This window comes from Ostreococcus lucimarinus, chromosome 1 (genome assembly GCF_000092065.1).
Source record: "Ostreococcus lucimarinus CCE9901 chromosome 1, complete sequence".
In the NCBI taxonomy this organism is placed as follows: domain Eukaryota; kingdom Viridiplantae; phylum Chlorophyta; class Mamiellophyceae; order Mamiellales; family Bathycoccaceae; genus Ostreococcus; species Ostreococcus sp. 'lucimarinus'.
Window position 1 is genome coordinate 1,023,535 of NC_009355.1, and position 15,925 is coordinate 1,039,459.

At 60.1% G+C, this 15,925-nt stretch overlaps 8 protein-coding genes across 8 annotated transcripts; 5 read left to right on the forward strand and 3 right to left on the reverse strand.

The window, feature by feature from the left end:
• Positions 1-47: 47 nt before the first annotated feature.
• OSTLU_29222 (predicted protein) lies at positions 48-1,613 on the reverse strand (the record flags this gene model as incomplete). Its single annotated transcript, XM_001415970.1, has 1 exon — positions 48-1,613. The coding sequence occupies one exon, from the start codon at positions 1,611-1,613 to the stop codon at positions 48-50; it is 1,566 nt and encodes a 521-aa protein (XP_001416007.1).
• A 597-nt stretch (positions 1,614-2,210) lies between these two features.
• On the forward strand, positions 2,211-2,966 carry PRPL17 (Plastid ribosomal protein L17 large ribosomal subunit; the record flags this gene model as incomplete). The annotated part of the gene is made up of 2 exons (XM_001415631.1): positions 2,211-2,247; positions 2,566-2,966. The coding sequence occupies 2 exons, from the start codon at positions 2,211-2,213 to the stop codon at positions 2,964-2,966; spliced, it is 438 nt and encodes a 145-aa protein (XP_001415668.1).
• Positions 2,967-3,147: 181 nt separating this feature from the next.
• OSTLU_1868 (predicted protein) lies at positions 3,148-5,031 on the reverse strand (the record flags this gene model as incomplete). Its single annotated transcript, XM_001415971.1, has 3 exons — positions 3,148-3,519; positions 3,661-4,145; positions 4,194-5,031. Coding segments are annotated over 3 exons (1,695 nt in total), but the record flags the coding sequence as incomplete, so codon positions are not given.
• A 569-nt stretch (positions 5,032-5,600) lies between these two features.
• OSTLU_29225 (predicted protein) lies at positions 5,601-7,628 on the forward strand (the record flags this gene model as incomplete). Its single annotated transcript, XM_001415632.1, has 1 exon — positions 5,601-7,628. One exon carries the CDS (start codon positions 5,601-5,603, stop codon positions 7,626-7,628), a length of 2,028 nt encoding a protein of 675 aa, XP_001415669.1.
• A 624-nt stretch (positions 7,629-8,252) lies between these two features.
• OSTLU_29226 (predicted protein) lies at positions 8,253-9,071 on the forward strand (the record flags this gene model as incomplete). The annotated part of the gene is made up of 1 exon (XM_001415633.1): positions 8,253-9,071. The coding sequence occupies one exon, from the start codon at positions 8,253-8,255 to the stop codon at positions 9,069-9,071; it is 819 nt and encodes a 272-aa protein (XP_001415670.1).
• Positions 9,072-9,162: 91 nt separating this feature from the next.
• OSTLU_86304 (predicted protein) lies at positions 9,163-11,313 on the reverse strand (the record flags this gene model as incomplete). Its single annotated transcript, XM_001415972.1, has 1 exon — positions 9,163-11,313. The coding sequence occupies one exon, from the start codon at positions 11,311-11,313 to the stop codon at positions 9,163-9,165; it is 2,151 nt and encodes a 716-aa protein (XP_001416009.1).
• A 1,017-nt stretch (positions 11,314-12,330) lies between these two features.
• On the forward strand, positions 12,331-14,226 carry OSTLU_23972 (predicted protein; the record flags this gene model as incomplete). The annotated part of the gene is made up of 1 exon (XM_001415634.1): positions 12,331-14,226. The coding sequence occupies one exon, from the start codon at positions 12,331-12,333 to the stop codon at positions 14,218-14,220; it is 1,890 nt and encodes a 629-aa protein (XP_001415671.1). The 3' UTR covers positions 14,221-14,226.
• A 56-nt stretch (positions 14,227-14,282) lies between these two features.
• On the forward strand, positions 14,283-15,537 carry OSTLU_29229 (predicted protein). The gene has a single exon (XM_001415635.1). It carries the CDS (start codon positions 14,344-14,346, stop codon positions 15,493-15,495), a length of 1,152 nt encoding a protein of 383 aa, XP_001415672.1. The 5' UTR covers positions 14,283-14,343; the 3' UTR covers positions 15,496-15,537.
• The last annotated feature ends 388 nt before the right edge of the window (positions 15,538-15,925 follow it).

The window sequence follows — 15,925 nt, forward strand, 5'->3', positions numbered from 1 at the left end:
TATTTCTAAAGTTTTAAATACACGTTCCCGCGATGCAATCGATTTAATTAAGCCGCTTCTTTCATGATTTGTTCGGCGACAACCTTGACGCCCATGAGCACGAGCGGAACGCCGTTACCCGGTCGCGTCGACGCGCCTACGAAATGCAAGCCGTCGACGACGGGCGAGTCAAGCTGCTTGATGCCCGTGCGCACCGGCGGTCGGAACGCGGCGAGCTGCAACAACCCGTGAGACAAACCAAAGACAGCGCCGTTCTTAATGTTGAACTTGTCGCGCCATTCCGAGGGCACGGTGACGGATTCGTGCGCGATGATTTCTGTGAGGTCGCCGTGACCCGCTTCCTTGAAGCGTCGCAAGATGGCTTGTCGGCCAGCCTCGACGAGTTCGGTCTCACTCGGCACCGGAACGCCCCGTTTCTTGCAAATATTTTCTTGCTCTTTAATGTTCGCAATGGGGAGCAAAATCATCAGCGAGGCACCGCCCTCCGGCGCGCACGTCTTATCCGTGTACACCGGGTTGTGGCAGTAAAAGTTGTGTTGACGCGGCGCTGCAAAGTCATCCACCGTCGCCGGACGCTCCCAGCTTCCCTTGTAGTCACCAGATAGAAAAACGTTGTGGTGCAACAATCCAGGGATTTCCTTCTTCAAGCACCAGTTGAACTCGAGCACGGAGCACGAATAATCGGCGTTTTCCCACTTTTCGCTCTCCTTCTTCGCCGGCTCGCCCACCGAGTCGAGCATTTGATCCCACACGCACGGTAAATCCGGATTAGCGACGACGACGTCTGCGTTCATTATCTCGCCCGAAGCCAAGCGCACGCCGGTGACTTTTCGTCCCGTGTGCGAGCCGCCCTTGGCGTCCGCCAAACCGCTCACTTCCTCGGTGAGAATCTCGGCGACTTCGCTGTTGAGGCGAACCTTGGCGCCCTTCTTCTCCGCTAGCGCGTTGAAGCTTTCGCGCACTTTGGTGAACCCGCCCTTGGGGTACCACACCCCGTCCGTGAGCTCGGTGGCGGCGAGCAAAGAGAAGACGCCCGGCGCGTTGTACGGGCTCAAGCCGACGTACAACTCTTGGTACGAGAAGAGCGCGCGCAAGCGCTCATCCTTGAAATACTTGGCCATTTGGTTAAACTGCGGAAGCAACAAATCGATCGGGTTCACCGCGAGCGCGAGCGGACCGACGCGAGAGAGATCCACAAAATCCAGAATAGAGTTCGCGTCTCGCTCGATGAACGCCGCGACGCCGTAATCCAAACTCGCCCGCGCGCGTCCGAGCCAATCGATGTATCTCCCTCCCGCCCCGAACTCGACTTCATCTAACTGCTTACGCATCGCCTCGATGTCGTACAACAAATCGAGCGTCGTGTGATCGCCAAAGTGCGCGCGATACGCCGGGTCCACGCGTTCGACGTCCATGTAATCCTCCATCTTCTCCCCCACCGACGTGAACTGCTCCATGTACCGCTCCGGAAGCAGCATCAACGACGGTCCGGTGTCAAACCTGTACCCTTCCCCCCCCCCCGCGAACGTCTCGCTTCGACACCGTCCCCCCACGTCGCCGTTCTTCTCCAAAAGCGTCACCTCAAACCCGGCGTTCGCCAGCCGCGACGCCATCCCGAGTCCTCCGACCCCCCCCCCGACGACGATCGCCGCTTTCCCGCGCCCGACGTCCGACGCCGTCGCCGTCGCCCGCGTCGTCGCGCCCGCGCGTCGCGCGCGCGCGCCGTCGCGCGCCGCGCGCCGGTCCCGTCCCGCGCCGGCCCGCGCGCGCGTCGCGTCCGCGCCGCGCGCGCCGCCCGCGCGCGTCGCGCGCGACGACCGCGCCATCGCGCGCATCGAACCGAACCCAATCGCCTCGCTCGCGCCGCGCTCGCGTCCGCGCGCGATCGACGACGCGCGCGTCCGTCGACGTGTGACGCGCGCGACGCGACGACGCCGACGGGCCTATCCGCGGCGACCGATCGCGATCGATCGATCGATCGCGGGCGATCGATCGCGCGTCGATCGCGATCGCGAGCGATCGACGCGATCGATCGATCGCGTGGCGTAAAAAAATAGAAGAGAAAAGCGCGATCGCGTCGTAGTCGACGCCGCGCGAGCGCCATCGGATGCGCGACGATATCGACGCGAAACCCTCGCGCGCGCGCGCGCGCGACGGGACGTCACAGCGCGACGACGATGCACGCGACGACGATGACGACGCTCGGTGGGATGAACACCGCGCGTCCGTGCGAGATTTCGCGAAGAGGTGCGCGCGAGAATTCGTGGCCGCGATCGAGCGCGCGTGGGGACCGCGCGAGGGGTCGCCGAACGCGCGCGCGCGAGGGATGGGGCGACGACGCGTGGGGTCGCGACGGGGGGGCGACGACGCGCGACGGCGCGCGACGGCGCGCGCGGGCGGCGCGGGCGGGACGATGGGAGGTCGCGCGCGAGGTTCGGGCGGCGCGCGGCGTTCGCGCGCGCGGGGGGTCGCGGCGGCGCGCGCGCGGGGGGGGGGGCGCGCCGCGGCGCGCGGGGGGCGTTTGAGGGTTTTAGGTCTTGTGACTGACGGGTTTCGCGTACGCAGGCGCGGGGGCGACGTTCGGCGTGGAGACCGAGCAAGGGAAGTGGACCATGATGCGCCACGGGAACAAGAACGCGAAGCTTAACAAGCCGGCGGATCAACGTAAGGCGCTCATTCGAGGGTTGACGACGGAGTTGCTTCGCCACGGAACGGTGACGACGACGATGGCGCGCGCGAAGGCGATGCGAAAGCCGGTGGAGCACATGATTCAATTAGCCAAGGATGGTGATGACTACAAGCGACGCATGGCGGAGGCGTTCATTTACGATAAGGAAGTCGTCGAGGCGCTCTTTGAGCAAGCGCCGAAGCGATATGCTGATCGTAACGGTGGTTACACACGCATCGTGCGCACGTTGAGCCGCCGCGGGGATAACGCGGAGATGGGCGTCATTCGCCTTGTGTAAACCGCTTGACTAGAGCGACGCGAGCGCAATTTAATAGGATCACGAATTATTTGTTCATCGCCTCCATCGTTTCGACGTATCGCGTGATTTCAGCGTTCTATTACAACACGAAGGGGCGAAAACAATCTCACTTCTTCGACTTCGTCTTCGCCGCCTTGGTCGTCTTACCCTTCTTACTCTTCGGTTCTTCTTTTTCGCCCTCCGCGGCGGCGCGTTTCTTCTCTTTGTGCTCGTTAGCCAATCTCGTGAGCTCGGCCGCGCGTTTCTCCTTCTTCGCGATACCGATTTGCATGGCTTTGTACAGCTCTCTCTTTTTGCGAGGCAAGAGCATGTACGACATCTTCTTCATCTGTTCCTCGTCCGAACCCTTGGCGAGCTGATCGCGCATGATTTTGTCCTTTTCGCTCAGCGCCATGTCGAACGTGAGGCGACTCTTCGGGTCGCCGTTCTCGTCCTCTGATGACGACTCGTCCGAGGCGTCCTCGTCTTCGGAGGCGTCGTCGTCCGAGGCGTCGTCGTCCGACTCGTCCTCGTCCTCGTCCTCGTCCTCGTCCTTCTTCTCCAAAGACTTTGAGTACGAAACCCCCTTTATTTCCGCTTCTAGTTCTTTTCTGTAACGCTTCTCTTCCGCCGCGGCCTCCGCTTCTTCGTCCATTTCCGCGTCCGCGTCGTCGAGCACCTTGATCATCGGCACGCCGTTTTTAATGGCGCGCGTCTCTTCTTGGAGCTTCAACAGCGTCTTGGCGTACTCGGGCGTGTACCCATCGTCATCGGCGCCGACGAATGGACTCAAGTGAGGCGGTGGCTCGCATTCGGGAGCGTAGTCTTTGGGCGGAATGAGCACGCGCCAGTTGGCGCAATCGCACACCCATTGCGGCTGCACGTACACGACTTTGGGATTCAGCTTCATGTTCTTCGTCGGGCGATCTATGACGACGTGCGTGATGCGCGAGTCATCGGCGTCGTACGGGGAACCGTCGCCATCCCAGCACACCTCGCCACCGAAAGATTTGATGATGAAGACCATCATGTTACGCGGAACCTCGCGATTGATAAAGAAGACGAGACCGTCGAAGAGTCGCGCGCACTCGCGTTGCTCGGGTGTCATCTCTTCGTCTCCGCCATCTTCGTCGTCATCGTTCGCCATGTGCGCGTCTTCGTCGTCGTCTTCTTCTTCGTCTTGATGTTCGGCGATCAACGCGAGCTTTTCCTTGAGGGATTGCGCACGCGATTCTACGGCGCGCGCCGCTTCGCTATTCGCCGGCAGCGCGCGCGCGTTCGCCGCGTCGGCTTGCTTCGCGAGCTTGTGCACGACGGCAGCCAGACCCGCCGCGGCGTCGTCCATCTCCTCGTTCAAAGTCGGTGGATATTGCAATCCAGCGTCTTTGTACAGCTTAAAGTTCACGAACGACATCAAGTCGTGGTAAAACTCGAGAAACGTGAGCATGACGCGGTAGTCCACGTCCTCGGGCATGGTTTGCGCCAACGCGTGCGGCTCGAGCCACGTGATCTTTTCTCCTTGAATCTCCGCCTCGTAGTAAATCCCCTTGACAGAAATAAAAACCTTTCGCAAAGCGTGCGTTCGCACGCAAAACGACTTAAACTCTCGACTCAAACGCTCCGACTTCTCCACGATTTCGGGCGCGATGTCGTGCCGATTCACCGTCGGCAGCACCGCGAACAGCGCGCACATCGCCATCGGGTCATCCAGATCCCCCAGCGCGTCCTGAAACGTCGGATACCGCTCCAGCACCAAATGACTCAGCTCATACCGCGGCGTGTTATCCCTCAACCGATCGAGCGCTACGTAATTTTGTTTCGCCTTGGCCCGCTTCAGCTTTCTCGCGTACGCCCTCAACTCCCGAAACTTCTCCAACAGCGGCTCGTGATGCAAGAACGCGATGTCCTTGACGTGATAATACGTCTTCCCCTGCCCCTGGTGCTTCCTTCGCGGCTCGCGCGGGTGAATCCCCTTCAGTATGCACAGCCTTCGAAAGTCCCCGAGCTTGAGCTGCAGTCGATGCAGCGCTTGATTCCGCGTCACGTATCGCGACGACGCGGACCGCGTCGTCCCTCGCTTCGCCTTGAGCGTCGACTTCGGGATCACTCGCCCCGTGGCGCTCACTTTTTTCGCCTTTCCGCCGCCCATCGCGCCTACGCGCCGCGGTTCGCGGGCCGCCGGCGGTCGCCTCGCCGGGCCGGCGGCGGCGCGCGCGCGCGCGCGATTTATGCGTCGCGCGGTGTACATCGCACCGAGGACGCGTATACCGTTTTTCTATACTTACATATGTATCATTTTATACATTATTTTATAGTTAGTACGTATACTTCAATACGCGTCGTATATGCTTCCAGCACCGTGATACATAAAAAAAAGCATCCGTTCCGAAGCGCGTGTCCGTTCCGAGCGCTCGGACACCCGACCGATACCTCGACGCGCGGGAGGACGCGCGTCGACGCGCGCGCCGCGCCGCGCGACGCGACGCGACGCGTCGCCGCGACGCGCGCGAATTCGCGATTCGCGAGCGCCGCGTCGCGCGACGGGACGCGACGACGGCGCGCGACGCGACGCGGAAACGAAAGACGTTCATTCGAGCGCGTCGGAGACGCGCGAGGATCGAACGTCGCGCGACGATGGCGTCGACGTCGACGGCGCGCGACGCGGTGACGTGCGAGATAAAGATAGACCCGGCGACGATCGCGCGGGCGGTGTCGCACGCGACGAAACACATCGCGCGCGAACCGGAGGACGCGTACGAGTTTCCGGGACGGGAGCGCGACGGCGAGCGCGGCGGCGACGCGGGCGAGACGACGACGAGGCGAGGGACGGCGGCGCGGGACGACGCGGAGGCGCGAAGAGAGACGATGGAGAGAGGCGCGGGCGAGGGACGGGCGACGAGCGGGATGGGGGAGGTGAACGCGAGACGAGGACGCGATCGCGAGACGTCGAGCGGGGAGACGGGGGAGGTGACGATGCGGTCGAGGGGCGACGAGAGGGGAGGGAGAACGGCGCGGAAGGCGGGCGAGGACGCGGACGCGGACGAACCGTACGTGCGGTTTGAGGATTTGTTCGGGGCGAAGGCGTTGTTCGCCAAGTCGAACTCGCGCGCGCGCGGGATTCAGGCGGACATGTACATTCAAGACTATCTCGAGCGCAAGGTGTACGGCTACGCCCACGTCAGCGTTAAGCGCAAGTCGCGAAAGAAAGAAGTCGTCATGGAGCGAAGAGTCGTGGGCGTGGGTCGACCGGAAGACGCGCTGGATTTCGCGGCGGACGAGAACCCAGCCTGCGCGGCGCGGCATCCGCCCTTGCAGTCGCTGCCTCCCGCGTTTTCTTTAGCGCGCGGCGACGCGATCAAGGCGAGCGAGTTCCTCGAACCACCGACGTGGATCCAGCGAAGAGGCGATTTGGAGGCTGTGGCGGCGGCGACAGCGACGAAACTTTCGGCGTTGTCGAGAAAGGAGTCGACGGCGGATTTCAAGAAGGCGAAGAAGACGCCGACGGTGGCGGAGGTGGCCGAGCGCGCGACGACGCCGATTCGGCCGCTGAAGCGCGCGGCGGAAGTTCTCGCCGCCAAGGGACTCAAGGCAACGCCGTCGCCCGATCGTCAAAAGACGCCGAACCCCGCGCCAGGGATGTCGCCGTTCAGCGCGCTCAAGATGCCGGGGACGATTTTTGACAGCTCAGATTTCTTGGGCGACGCGCACGACGACATGCTGTTCTGGGATGCGCTCAACGATATCGATCACCCCACGCATGCCGCCACGCATCGTACGACGTCTGCGATGCCGTCAAAACGCCGCAAGGCGCGGGAAGCGACCCGAAGTCCATCGGTCAGGAGCGACGCGACGGGCTCGCCCAAGTCAGAGGCGAAGCTCACCGCGGTGGAGAAGCGCCTGCGCGACCTCGAAGCCAAGTTGTCGCGCGGCGAGTACCACGTTTCCGAGCGCGTTGGAGCTGCAGATGCGGTGCCAGCGACGCGCCCGATGACTTTCGACGACACCGCCCGCGCGGAAGCGAGCGGCAAGAAGCGTACGCTCTCCGGCGGAAGCGACGAGCGCGAAAACGCGACGAGCGTTCGCGAGCAATCGACGCAAAGCGAACTTCAGAGACTCAACGACACAATCTTGGCGCTTGTGCAGCGTCAAGATAAGTACGAGATCGAGCGCCACAGGCATCAAAAGCAAATGTATGAACTTTGCCAGACTCACAAGGAGCACACGGCGAGTTTGGAGTCCATCATCGCCGCGTACGAGAAGAGGTTCTCGGCGATATCGCCGCAGACGCCGCGAAAGTGGGATGGACCTCCGTTGTCCATTCCGCCGCGTTTTGCGCGTGACGAACCGGCGTTGTCGACGCCGCTAGAAGAGTTCCACGCGCCGCGAGACGATCCACGCGCGTACAACTCCGCGGGACCTGCTTGGGGTCGATCAAGCCCGACAGAGCGCTTCGATCGATCTTTCCACGATCAAGCGCCGTACTCGGAGAACAAGCGCAACGAACGCTCGCGCGATGTCGAAGCTATTTTGGAGCGCGAGATGCGATTCCTCCAGGAATCGCTCGCGCGCAAGAACGAAGTCATCGCGTCCCTGGCCAGCGAGCTCGGCTCCGCCAAACAGAAACACACTAAATCTCGATGGGATTCAGTCGGATTGAATTAATCGCAGGCAGCATTTGCCCGCGTACACCGCACACAACACGCTGTATTAGCACTCATACCATATTCATGATGTAATAAAGTTGCCATTAATTGCGATGAAACCACGCCGTTCGAACACTTCCATGTTCTCGACGCCCGTCTCGCCGCGCGCGAAACCGTTCTCGACGCACAGCTGGAGAAACGTCACTCCTCGCCTCGCACGTCCATCCGAAGGTCGTCAGCGCTTGACGCGCGAGGACGCACTCATTTGTTAGTACGTGTCTCTCACGCGCTTCAAGGCGGCGTTCGCGCGTTGATGACGGATTTGCGCACGTTTGAGAATTCTGAAACGGACTCGAGAGCCTCGGCGCCAGCGGCGCGCGGCGGCGAAGACAACGCACTCGACGCGCCCACGCGCGAGCCGCTCGCGTCCGCGCAGGCGTGTCAGCGCGCGAATCATAACGATACCGCGACGACGCGCGTTGACCTCGCGTTGGACGAGGGCGCGGCCGAAGTGTTGAAGGTGGGCGAGCTGCGTCTCGGGTGGGCCTCGGCGCCGGGATCGACGACGCGCGCGTGCTTGAAACACGCCATCACGTGTACGTGCGATTTCAGCGCTATCGATCAGACCTTAACGTGTGCAAACATGCTCGCGCGCGAAAGAGCGGAGAACGATGAGATGTGGGGGCGAGTTACGCGTGAGGACTATAACTCAAGACTGCGCGCGGTCCAACACGTGCGCTACAGATTGGTCGAAGGCATCGTTCGAAGCGGCATCATGAATGATTTTTCCGTCGTCACAGCGTCGCTGGCGGTTAGATACATGGACTATTTCTTGACCACGAGCGGATACCAGATCGGAAACGATTCATTTTGGCTGTATCAGTTGCTGTCGGCGGCCTGTCTGTTCATCGCTTGCAAATTCGAAGAACCCGCGAACAATCTTCGAAATAGTGTGGGTACGAGATTGCAGCTGTCGAACGATATCTCGTTTGACCTCGCATCGCTGAAGAAGATGGAAGCCATCGTCCTTCGGGAGTTGAAGTGGAAAGTCTCGCGTATAACGCCGCTTTGTTTCGTCCCGATCTTCTTTCGGTTAGTCGACTGCAAAGGGTTAGTTTGGCCGCAGCGAGACGGTTTCGATATCGACATGAGAATCGCCATCTTGAGAGAAGCCGAGCTTCTGACGACGACGGTGTTGTACGATGCAAGTGCACTGTGTTACTTCGAAAGCAGCGTGATCGCGAAGGCCATCATTTGCATTTTACTGGCAAAATTTTGTGACGACATCGGCAGCGATGAAATTGTGCCCACGGTAACGATGAACATCTTGAAGAAAGTGTACGCGGACGGCGACGCCGATTACTTTTCCTACGTGATTCGTCGGGTGACAGAATGCGTGCGCATTATCGAAGGAATGAAGGCGACTCTGAAACAGTACGCAGAGTCGATGGAACATTTGTGAGCGCGCGTGTTCGTGACGAAACGAGTATTCGAGATGATTGATGCGCTACCGATCGATGATTTGCTGCTTTGATAAAATACCTCCTTCACTTTTACTTTCGAGAACCGCGCGTTCTACTACTTTCTTCCAACCTTGAATTCTTTAACTTTTCCAACATGATACACGCGCGTTCTCCTATCCAACCGCATATAGTTTTGAGCTTCCAGTCTTCGCCCTCGGGACCGAGCGTGATTAAAAGAAGCGATATGAAGACGAGCGCCCACACGAGAGAGCTCGCGATTGTCGTGGTGATCAAAAACGCGAATTTCGCGAAAAATTGTAGGGTACATAGCCAAAGGATCGAACCACTTATAACAGTCGTCACCGCTGAGGCGACGATCGACACGCCCATCGTTGCGAGCGCGTATTGCGTTCGATCGCCTCTCGACTTCATCGCCGCCGGCGCCTCGACGTAAGCGTTTCCTAAATGCACGCCGTAATCCACGCTGAGGCCGATGAGAATGACCGCCGCAATAGTTTCGCGAATCCCTAAACTCCAGTGCATGACTCGATAAACGCCGATCCCAAGCACGCTTACCACGACGCCGGCGACGCTCACTGAACAAATGGACGCGACCAACACGTTCCCCGTGCTGATGCATAAGACGACAAACGCCATACAAAAGCAGATGCTAATTCCTTGAAATGTATTATCCACCAACGTCTCTTGCATTCGCATCCATGTCCAAGCGACGTATGCAGTTTGTGACCCGCTCTTTACGCCGTCTGGGGCGACTTCATTCAGATTTCGGATCAAACCTTCGAATTCGTCGTGCACCCCTCGAGAGACGCTCGCTGGCGCTTGATGCATGAGGGTCGATTTCGTGGATACTTTCACAAAAAATAATTCGGGTTCACCAGAGTTTTTGTTTGGTCGAAATCCAATTTGATGCGCGTATCGTGATCCCACCGACGACGAGCGAAACTCCCAAAGCTCGTCGAGGAAGCTGTCTCGAGGAACTGGAAAGTTTTCTTCGCCCACGTAATCGCGAAACGCCTCCATGAAACAATCCACGTCGCGCGTGAGTCGACCATCTCTACATCCTCTCGAAGAGCAGCTCGCGTGACGAAGCGTGAGACAGCTATTCAAAATGTGTACCTGCGATACCTCTGCGGAAACGTCGAAAGATTCGTCCAATTGCAATCTGCCCCTCGACGCCAAATCCCATTGCGAAACGCTCGACATGTCCACGCCGAGCAAGCCCCAGAACACGTCCACAGCCACAACCAAGTCGTCGTCTGAACGCAAAAAGGCAGTCTGGTCGCGATCACTAAACTGCTGTACGAGGTGTTTCGATGAGTACCAGCGCTCGATTTTGGAGGGTGTCTCAAGACGCACGCAAAATCGTGCCGCGACGATGAACATAGCCGTGAACGCACCGATCGTAACGAATCGTACGAATGGCCGCCTGAGCGTTTGATAGAACGGCCCGTGGAAGAATCGTTCAACACGACCGAGTTCTTTTGATTCGACGATCTCACTTTCGTTGATTTCTTTGCTCGCCGGCAAGAATTGGCGCCACGTCATGTTCTCGAAGTATCGTGCAAAAAGCACGAGAGCGGCTGGGAACAAGAGCACGTTTACGACGAACAATACAGCGATCATCGTCGCCGAAACTATCCCAAAAGCCGCCAGTGGCGTTATCGGTGACCACGCTGTGGCTAAAAACGCTCCTGTGGTTGTGAAAGACGTCACGAAGATGGCTTTCGACGCCCTGTCGGTGGAGTACATCAGGCGGTCGAAGAGAGCATCGCCGACTTCCGCTTCCGTCGCGCTCTGACGAAACGCATCAAAGTACACGAAAACATCATCGGCACCAATGCCGAGACAAATGAATATACTGAGCGCTTGAATGTTTCCGACGTATGGGATGCGAAAAATGAAACGGTAGATGAGCAACGCGATCGGGAAGGACACGAGAATCTCAAACATGCCGCACGTTGCGATGAACAGAGATCTCGTGTTGAACGCCATGTACAGCCACACCGCGGCGATCGAGGCAATGGCCCACGCCAAGTCGCTCGCAATCACTCGGGCTGAGTCGCGCTCACGCAAGAATTCAGCATCCCAACGGGTGATCAAAGTAGCCCCCTTCGCGCGTTCGCGCGTTGACGTCATGTAAGGAGAGCTGACGAAGCTCCCTCGCATGCCGTATCGACGAAACAGCGCGGTCTCGATGGGGTCAAGAAACGAAGCGAGCATCGCCTCTTGTTCATCCGGTCTGTCACTCGAACTCACGAATCCACGAAACGGTGTCCCAACGGGATACTTGGCGCGCGTGATTCCGACAGTCGCCGCGGTCGAGTCGAAATCGCCTAGAAAATATCCAAACGCGCTTAAATTGGTCGCGAATACGTCCCGCACAACGGCGTCGACGTCGTCGACCATCGTTCCATCTTGATCGAAGAAATACGTCAGCGGCGAGAGATACGGCACACATCCGCGCGCGATGCCGAGCTCATCGTACTCGATTTGACAAAAATCTTCGTACCTGGCGAGCGCGATGGCTTCCACGTCTCGCATCGCCAGCAAGTTTTCTCTCGTAAACACACTCTTTCCGCGCACCGAGCTTTCCCACTGAAACATAAACGTCCCGCGTGCATTTTCTTCCGACCTCTCGCGCGTCTGGTGCGCCGTCGCCGCGCTTCCATTCGACGCGTACCTGCGTTCGCGCCGCCGACGCGCGTTTCGTCAGTCTCGCCTCGCCTCGACGACGCCGACCGCCGCGCCTCGACCCCCCTCATCTCCCTCGTTCGACCCCCTCCCGCTCCGTCCTCGATCACGCGATCTCGTCTCGTCGCGCGCACCCGTCCAGCGTCTTCATCGCCATCCGCGCCGCGTCCGCGACGCTCGTGATCCCATCCCTCGCGATGACCCACTCGCGCTCGCTCGGCGCTTGAAACTCCATCGCGCCGCCCAGGTACGACGCGAGCGCGCACGCCGTCGTCGCGATCGCGACGCACGACGCGCACGCGATCGGGCGTTCGTGCGCCGTCCTCGCGCATCGTCGCAGCATCGCCGTCGCGCGCGCCGCTGTATCGAGCACCCAATCGCTCAATCCACGCGAATCGTCGCCCCGAGAACGCGAACCGTCACCGCCTCGATCGCCGCGATCGACCTCGCCGCGTCGCCGACGACGACGAGATTCAAACCATCGCGCGGACCGCGGCGCGACGACGACGACGCGGACGACGACGCGCGATCGCGACGATCGACGCGATGGCGACGATGGCGACCCGCGACGCGCGCGCGACGGCGCGACCGACGCGCGACGCGATGCTCTGGACGATCGAAGAGCTCGCGAGCGCGGGCGTCGACGCGACGACGCTGCGAAACCTGCTGCCGGTGGGACTCGCGGGCGAGGGCGCGCGGGCGGCGCGCGCGCGGAAGCGCGTGCGACATTTTTTTCTGCTGAGCGCGTCGATCGCGGCGATCGAAGGGGCGGAGGGAGAGGAGACGGAGAAGAGTCTGGAGGCGCATCGAGACGCGATGGCGCGCGCGAGAGACGCGTGCTTTCAGGAGGACGACGGCGACGAGGAGGATTTGATCGGCGAGGATACGGAGGCGTTTCGGGCGTACGTGAAGGCGGCGGAACGAGCGATCGAGGTGCTGGGGATGCGGGAGGCGTGCGAAGGGCTCGATGAGCGCCGTTCGGCGCGCGACGAGACGCCGCGAGACGCGGTGCGACGGGTGGTCGAGGAGTGGAAGGACGCTTTGCTCGGCGTCCACGGTCGGGACGTGGACGAGCACTTGGATCGCATCGAGGACGCGTGGACGCGCAAGGCTGCGGATCGTTATCACAGATTGTGCGAGGTTGAGGAGTGGGACGAGCCGTCGCGCGCGTTGGTGAAAAAGGCGCTCGAGCTCTTGCGCGCCGAGCTTTGCGGGAAAGCGACGACGTTGACGACGGTGCAGGAGCACTTGGCGAACTCGTATTACGTGCCTTCGCGCGCAAAGCCAGGGTTCACGCTGGGTAAGCGTGATGATGGCGTGCGCGAGTGGGTTGACGTCGGCGCGCGTGGCGTGAAGCGCCGAGCCGAGACGAACGCGGACGCTTTCGTCTCGTCGCCATCGACCAAGCGAGTTCATTCAGAAGAAACATCTCCGGCCAAACCTCGTTCGTCTCCGGGACGATTAGGCGCCTTGCTGTCGAAGACTATTTCGTGGGTGCGCAAATCGGTGGACGCGCCAGCGTTCATCAAATCACCCTTCGGCAAATCACCGCTCGGCAAGTCATCGCGGATCACGGCGTCGCAAACCATCGACGACGTAGAAGAAAGACGTACAGACGAAGTAGAAACTCTTGAAGACGACACGCCCCCCAGCGAGCACGAATCAGAAGAAGAAATAATGCCGACGCAAGTGCCTACGGGCTCGTATACTGACGAAGATGACGAAGACGAAGACGAAGATGAAGACAAAGACAAAGACCCGGAGCCATCTCCGACGCAAGTGCATACGGGCTCGTATACTGACGAAGATGACGAAGACGACGACGAAGATGAAGATGAAGACCCGGAGCCATCTCCGGCGCCGACGGAGCCGTCTCCGGCGCCGACGCAGACAATACAACCGGCTCCGCTCAAACGGCAAGGAAAAGTGTATCCGAAGGCACAACGACTGGTGTCGGTGAGAGCAGCACACGCGCGCTCACCTTTAACCGGCTCCGACGACGAGTACGACGAAATCGAAATCGAGGCGACGCCTGGCAATTACCTCGTGCCCCGCGTCAATCGACTCCAGCCAGTGAAGACCAGTGTCAAGCAATCCCCAACTCGTAAGAGAAAATACGAGAGACAAACAACAAGACGCGCGCCTGGACGCCCGAAGAACTGGACGCCCGAGGAAGAGACCGCCCTGATCGAGGGCGTGGAAAAGTTTGGCAGTGGCAAGTGGAAAACGATTTTAGCAGACGACGCGCGCGGTAAGAACGTTTTCGCCGCCAACGCCCGGACAAACGTCGATTTGGCGAAAAAATGGTACCATCTACGCCCATCTCATTTGAGCAACATGTGGCGACAGCACGAGCAAGATCAAGAAATAGTGGCACGCCAAGAGAAACCTAAGTTGGATTACATTATCGACGCAATCCTAGAGGGCAGTCATTGACTTCGATGGCACTGTAAGAAAAAGAAACGCGAACTCCAACACTATAACTCGTCTTCACTCGTCCGCTCGCAACAACCGCGCACGCAGTCCCATCTCTCGCGCCCAAACGCTCGAAGACTCTCCATGGAGACGTTTACGCAGGGCGCGCGCAAGGCGCGCGCCACAGACGCGCTCATGCGCGATGAAAACGAAGTCGCCCAGCGCATTCGCAAGGATCGATTCAAAACCGTCGTCGTCTTGCTCACGCTCGGCGTCTTCGCCGCCGCGTTCCTGATGCTGAGCACGACCAACGTCGTCGCGTCACTCGGCGTGCGCGGCGGCGCGGTGAACGCCCTCGGACGCACGCTTCGAACGGGACGACAGGGCGGTCGCGCGCGATCCGGGGTGTTGGCGGGCCTGGGGTCGTCGCTCGAGCGCGGTCGGTCGGTCATGGCGCGGTTCGGAGCGCCCGAATTGAATACGCCGATATTTTTCGTTTCTGTCGGCACGACGGATGACGAAACGCAGATGAAGGATAGCTTGGAACGCATGCGCGTGAGATCGGGGTTGGAGCCGGAGACGCTGAAGCGGTTGGTGACGGTTTCTAAAGGCGTCGACGCCACGGCGTGGCCGGATAACACGCACTTGGTGGAGTATGCGGTGAAAGATATTCGTACGTTAGCCGCCCAGCACGGCAACGTCCTCGCCGAGCTGCCGTGGGTGCAAATCATCGAGTTGAGTAAACAAACGCAGGATGGCAGGTTGCCCGTGGAGTGGCGACGGTTGGCGCATCACGTCGGTTGCATGTACGCCCACTTGTTCCAATGGCAGCTTGTCAAGGAGCAAAAGTTGAAGAAGGCGCTGATTTTTGAGTCCGACGGCGTGCAACAAACCGATCTACCCTTCGCTGAGGCGCAGAAAGCGATCGATCGCTTACCCGAAGACGCGGATTTATTGTTGTTCTCGTTTGGTAACACCCCCGGCGGCGACTTGGTGGACCAGTGGAAAGGCCACGGCGACGACGGCACTCCCGTTGACGTGCACTTATACAAGTGGAACAAATGGAACGCCGTCGCGGGGTTACAATCTTACGTCATCACCGACAATTTCGTGCGCAAAGTACAGGAATACATCAGCCACAAGGGCGCCGACATGATCGACGCGTGGCTGTTGGGCAAGATGTGCGTCGTCGGTAAGGACAAGGATTGGAACATGCGCGGGTTAGGTGAGACGCAATTCATGCCCCCGGGGTCGAAACCCATCTTAAACTGCTACCACGCCACGACGTGGAGTTGAGCGTCGTCAGCGCCGCGATCATAGCGACGCGCGTTTGTCTCGCGTCTGTAGTCCCAATACTAGAATCCAAACGAAATTGCATCGCTCCACACGCCGACGCGCGCCCTGCGCGCGCCCTCGCGCGATGCCGCCGGACGCAACGCGACTCGTATCGTCTCCCACGCCGCACGGCTGCCTCAACGTCGTCGTCCACGGCGCGCGAAACGTCAAAAGTTCGAGCGCGTTGCGCATCCTGCGACTGCTCTGCGTCGTCGAATGCGCGGGCGCGCGCTTCAAAACCCGCTCTAAACGCACGCGCGGCGCACCGGACTGGCACGCCGCGGGACGTTTGACGTTTTCGTCCGCGCGCGACGCGCTCGAGGACGACGTCGTGCGGGTGAGCGTGTGGGACAAGCGGCACGGGGGACACAAGTGCATGGGGAGCGCCGAG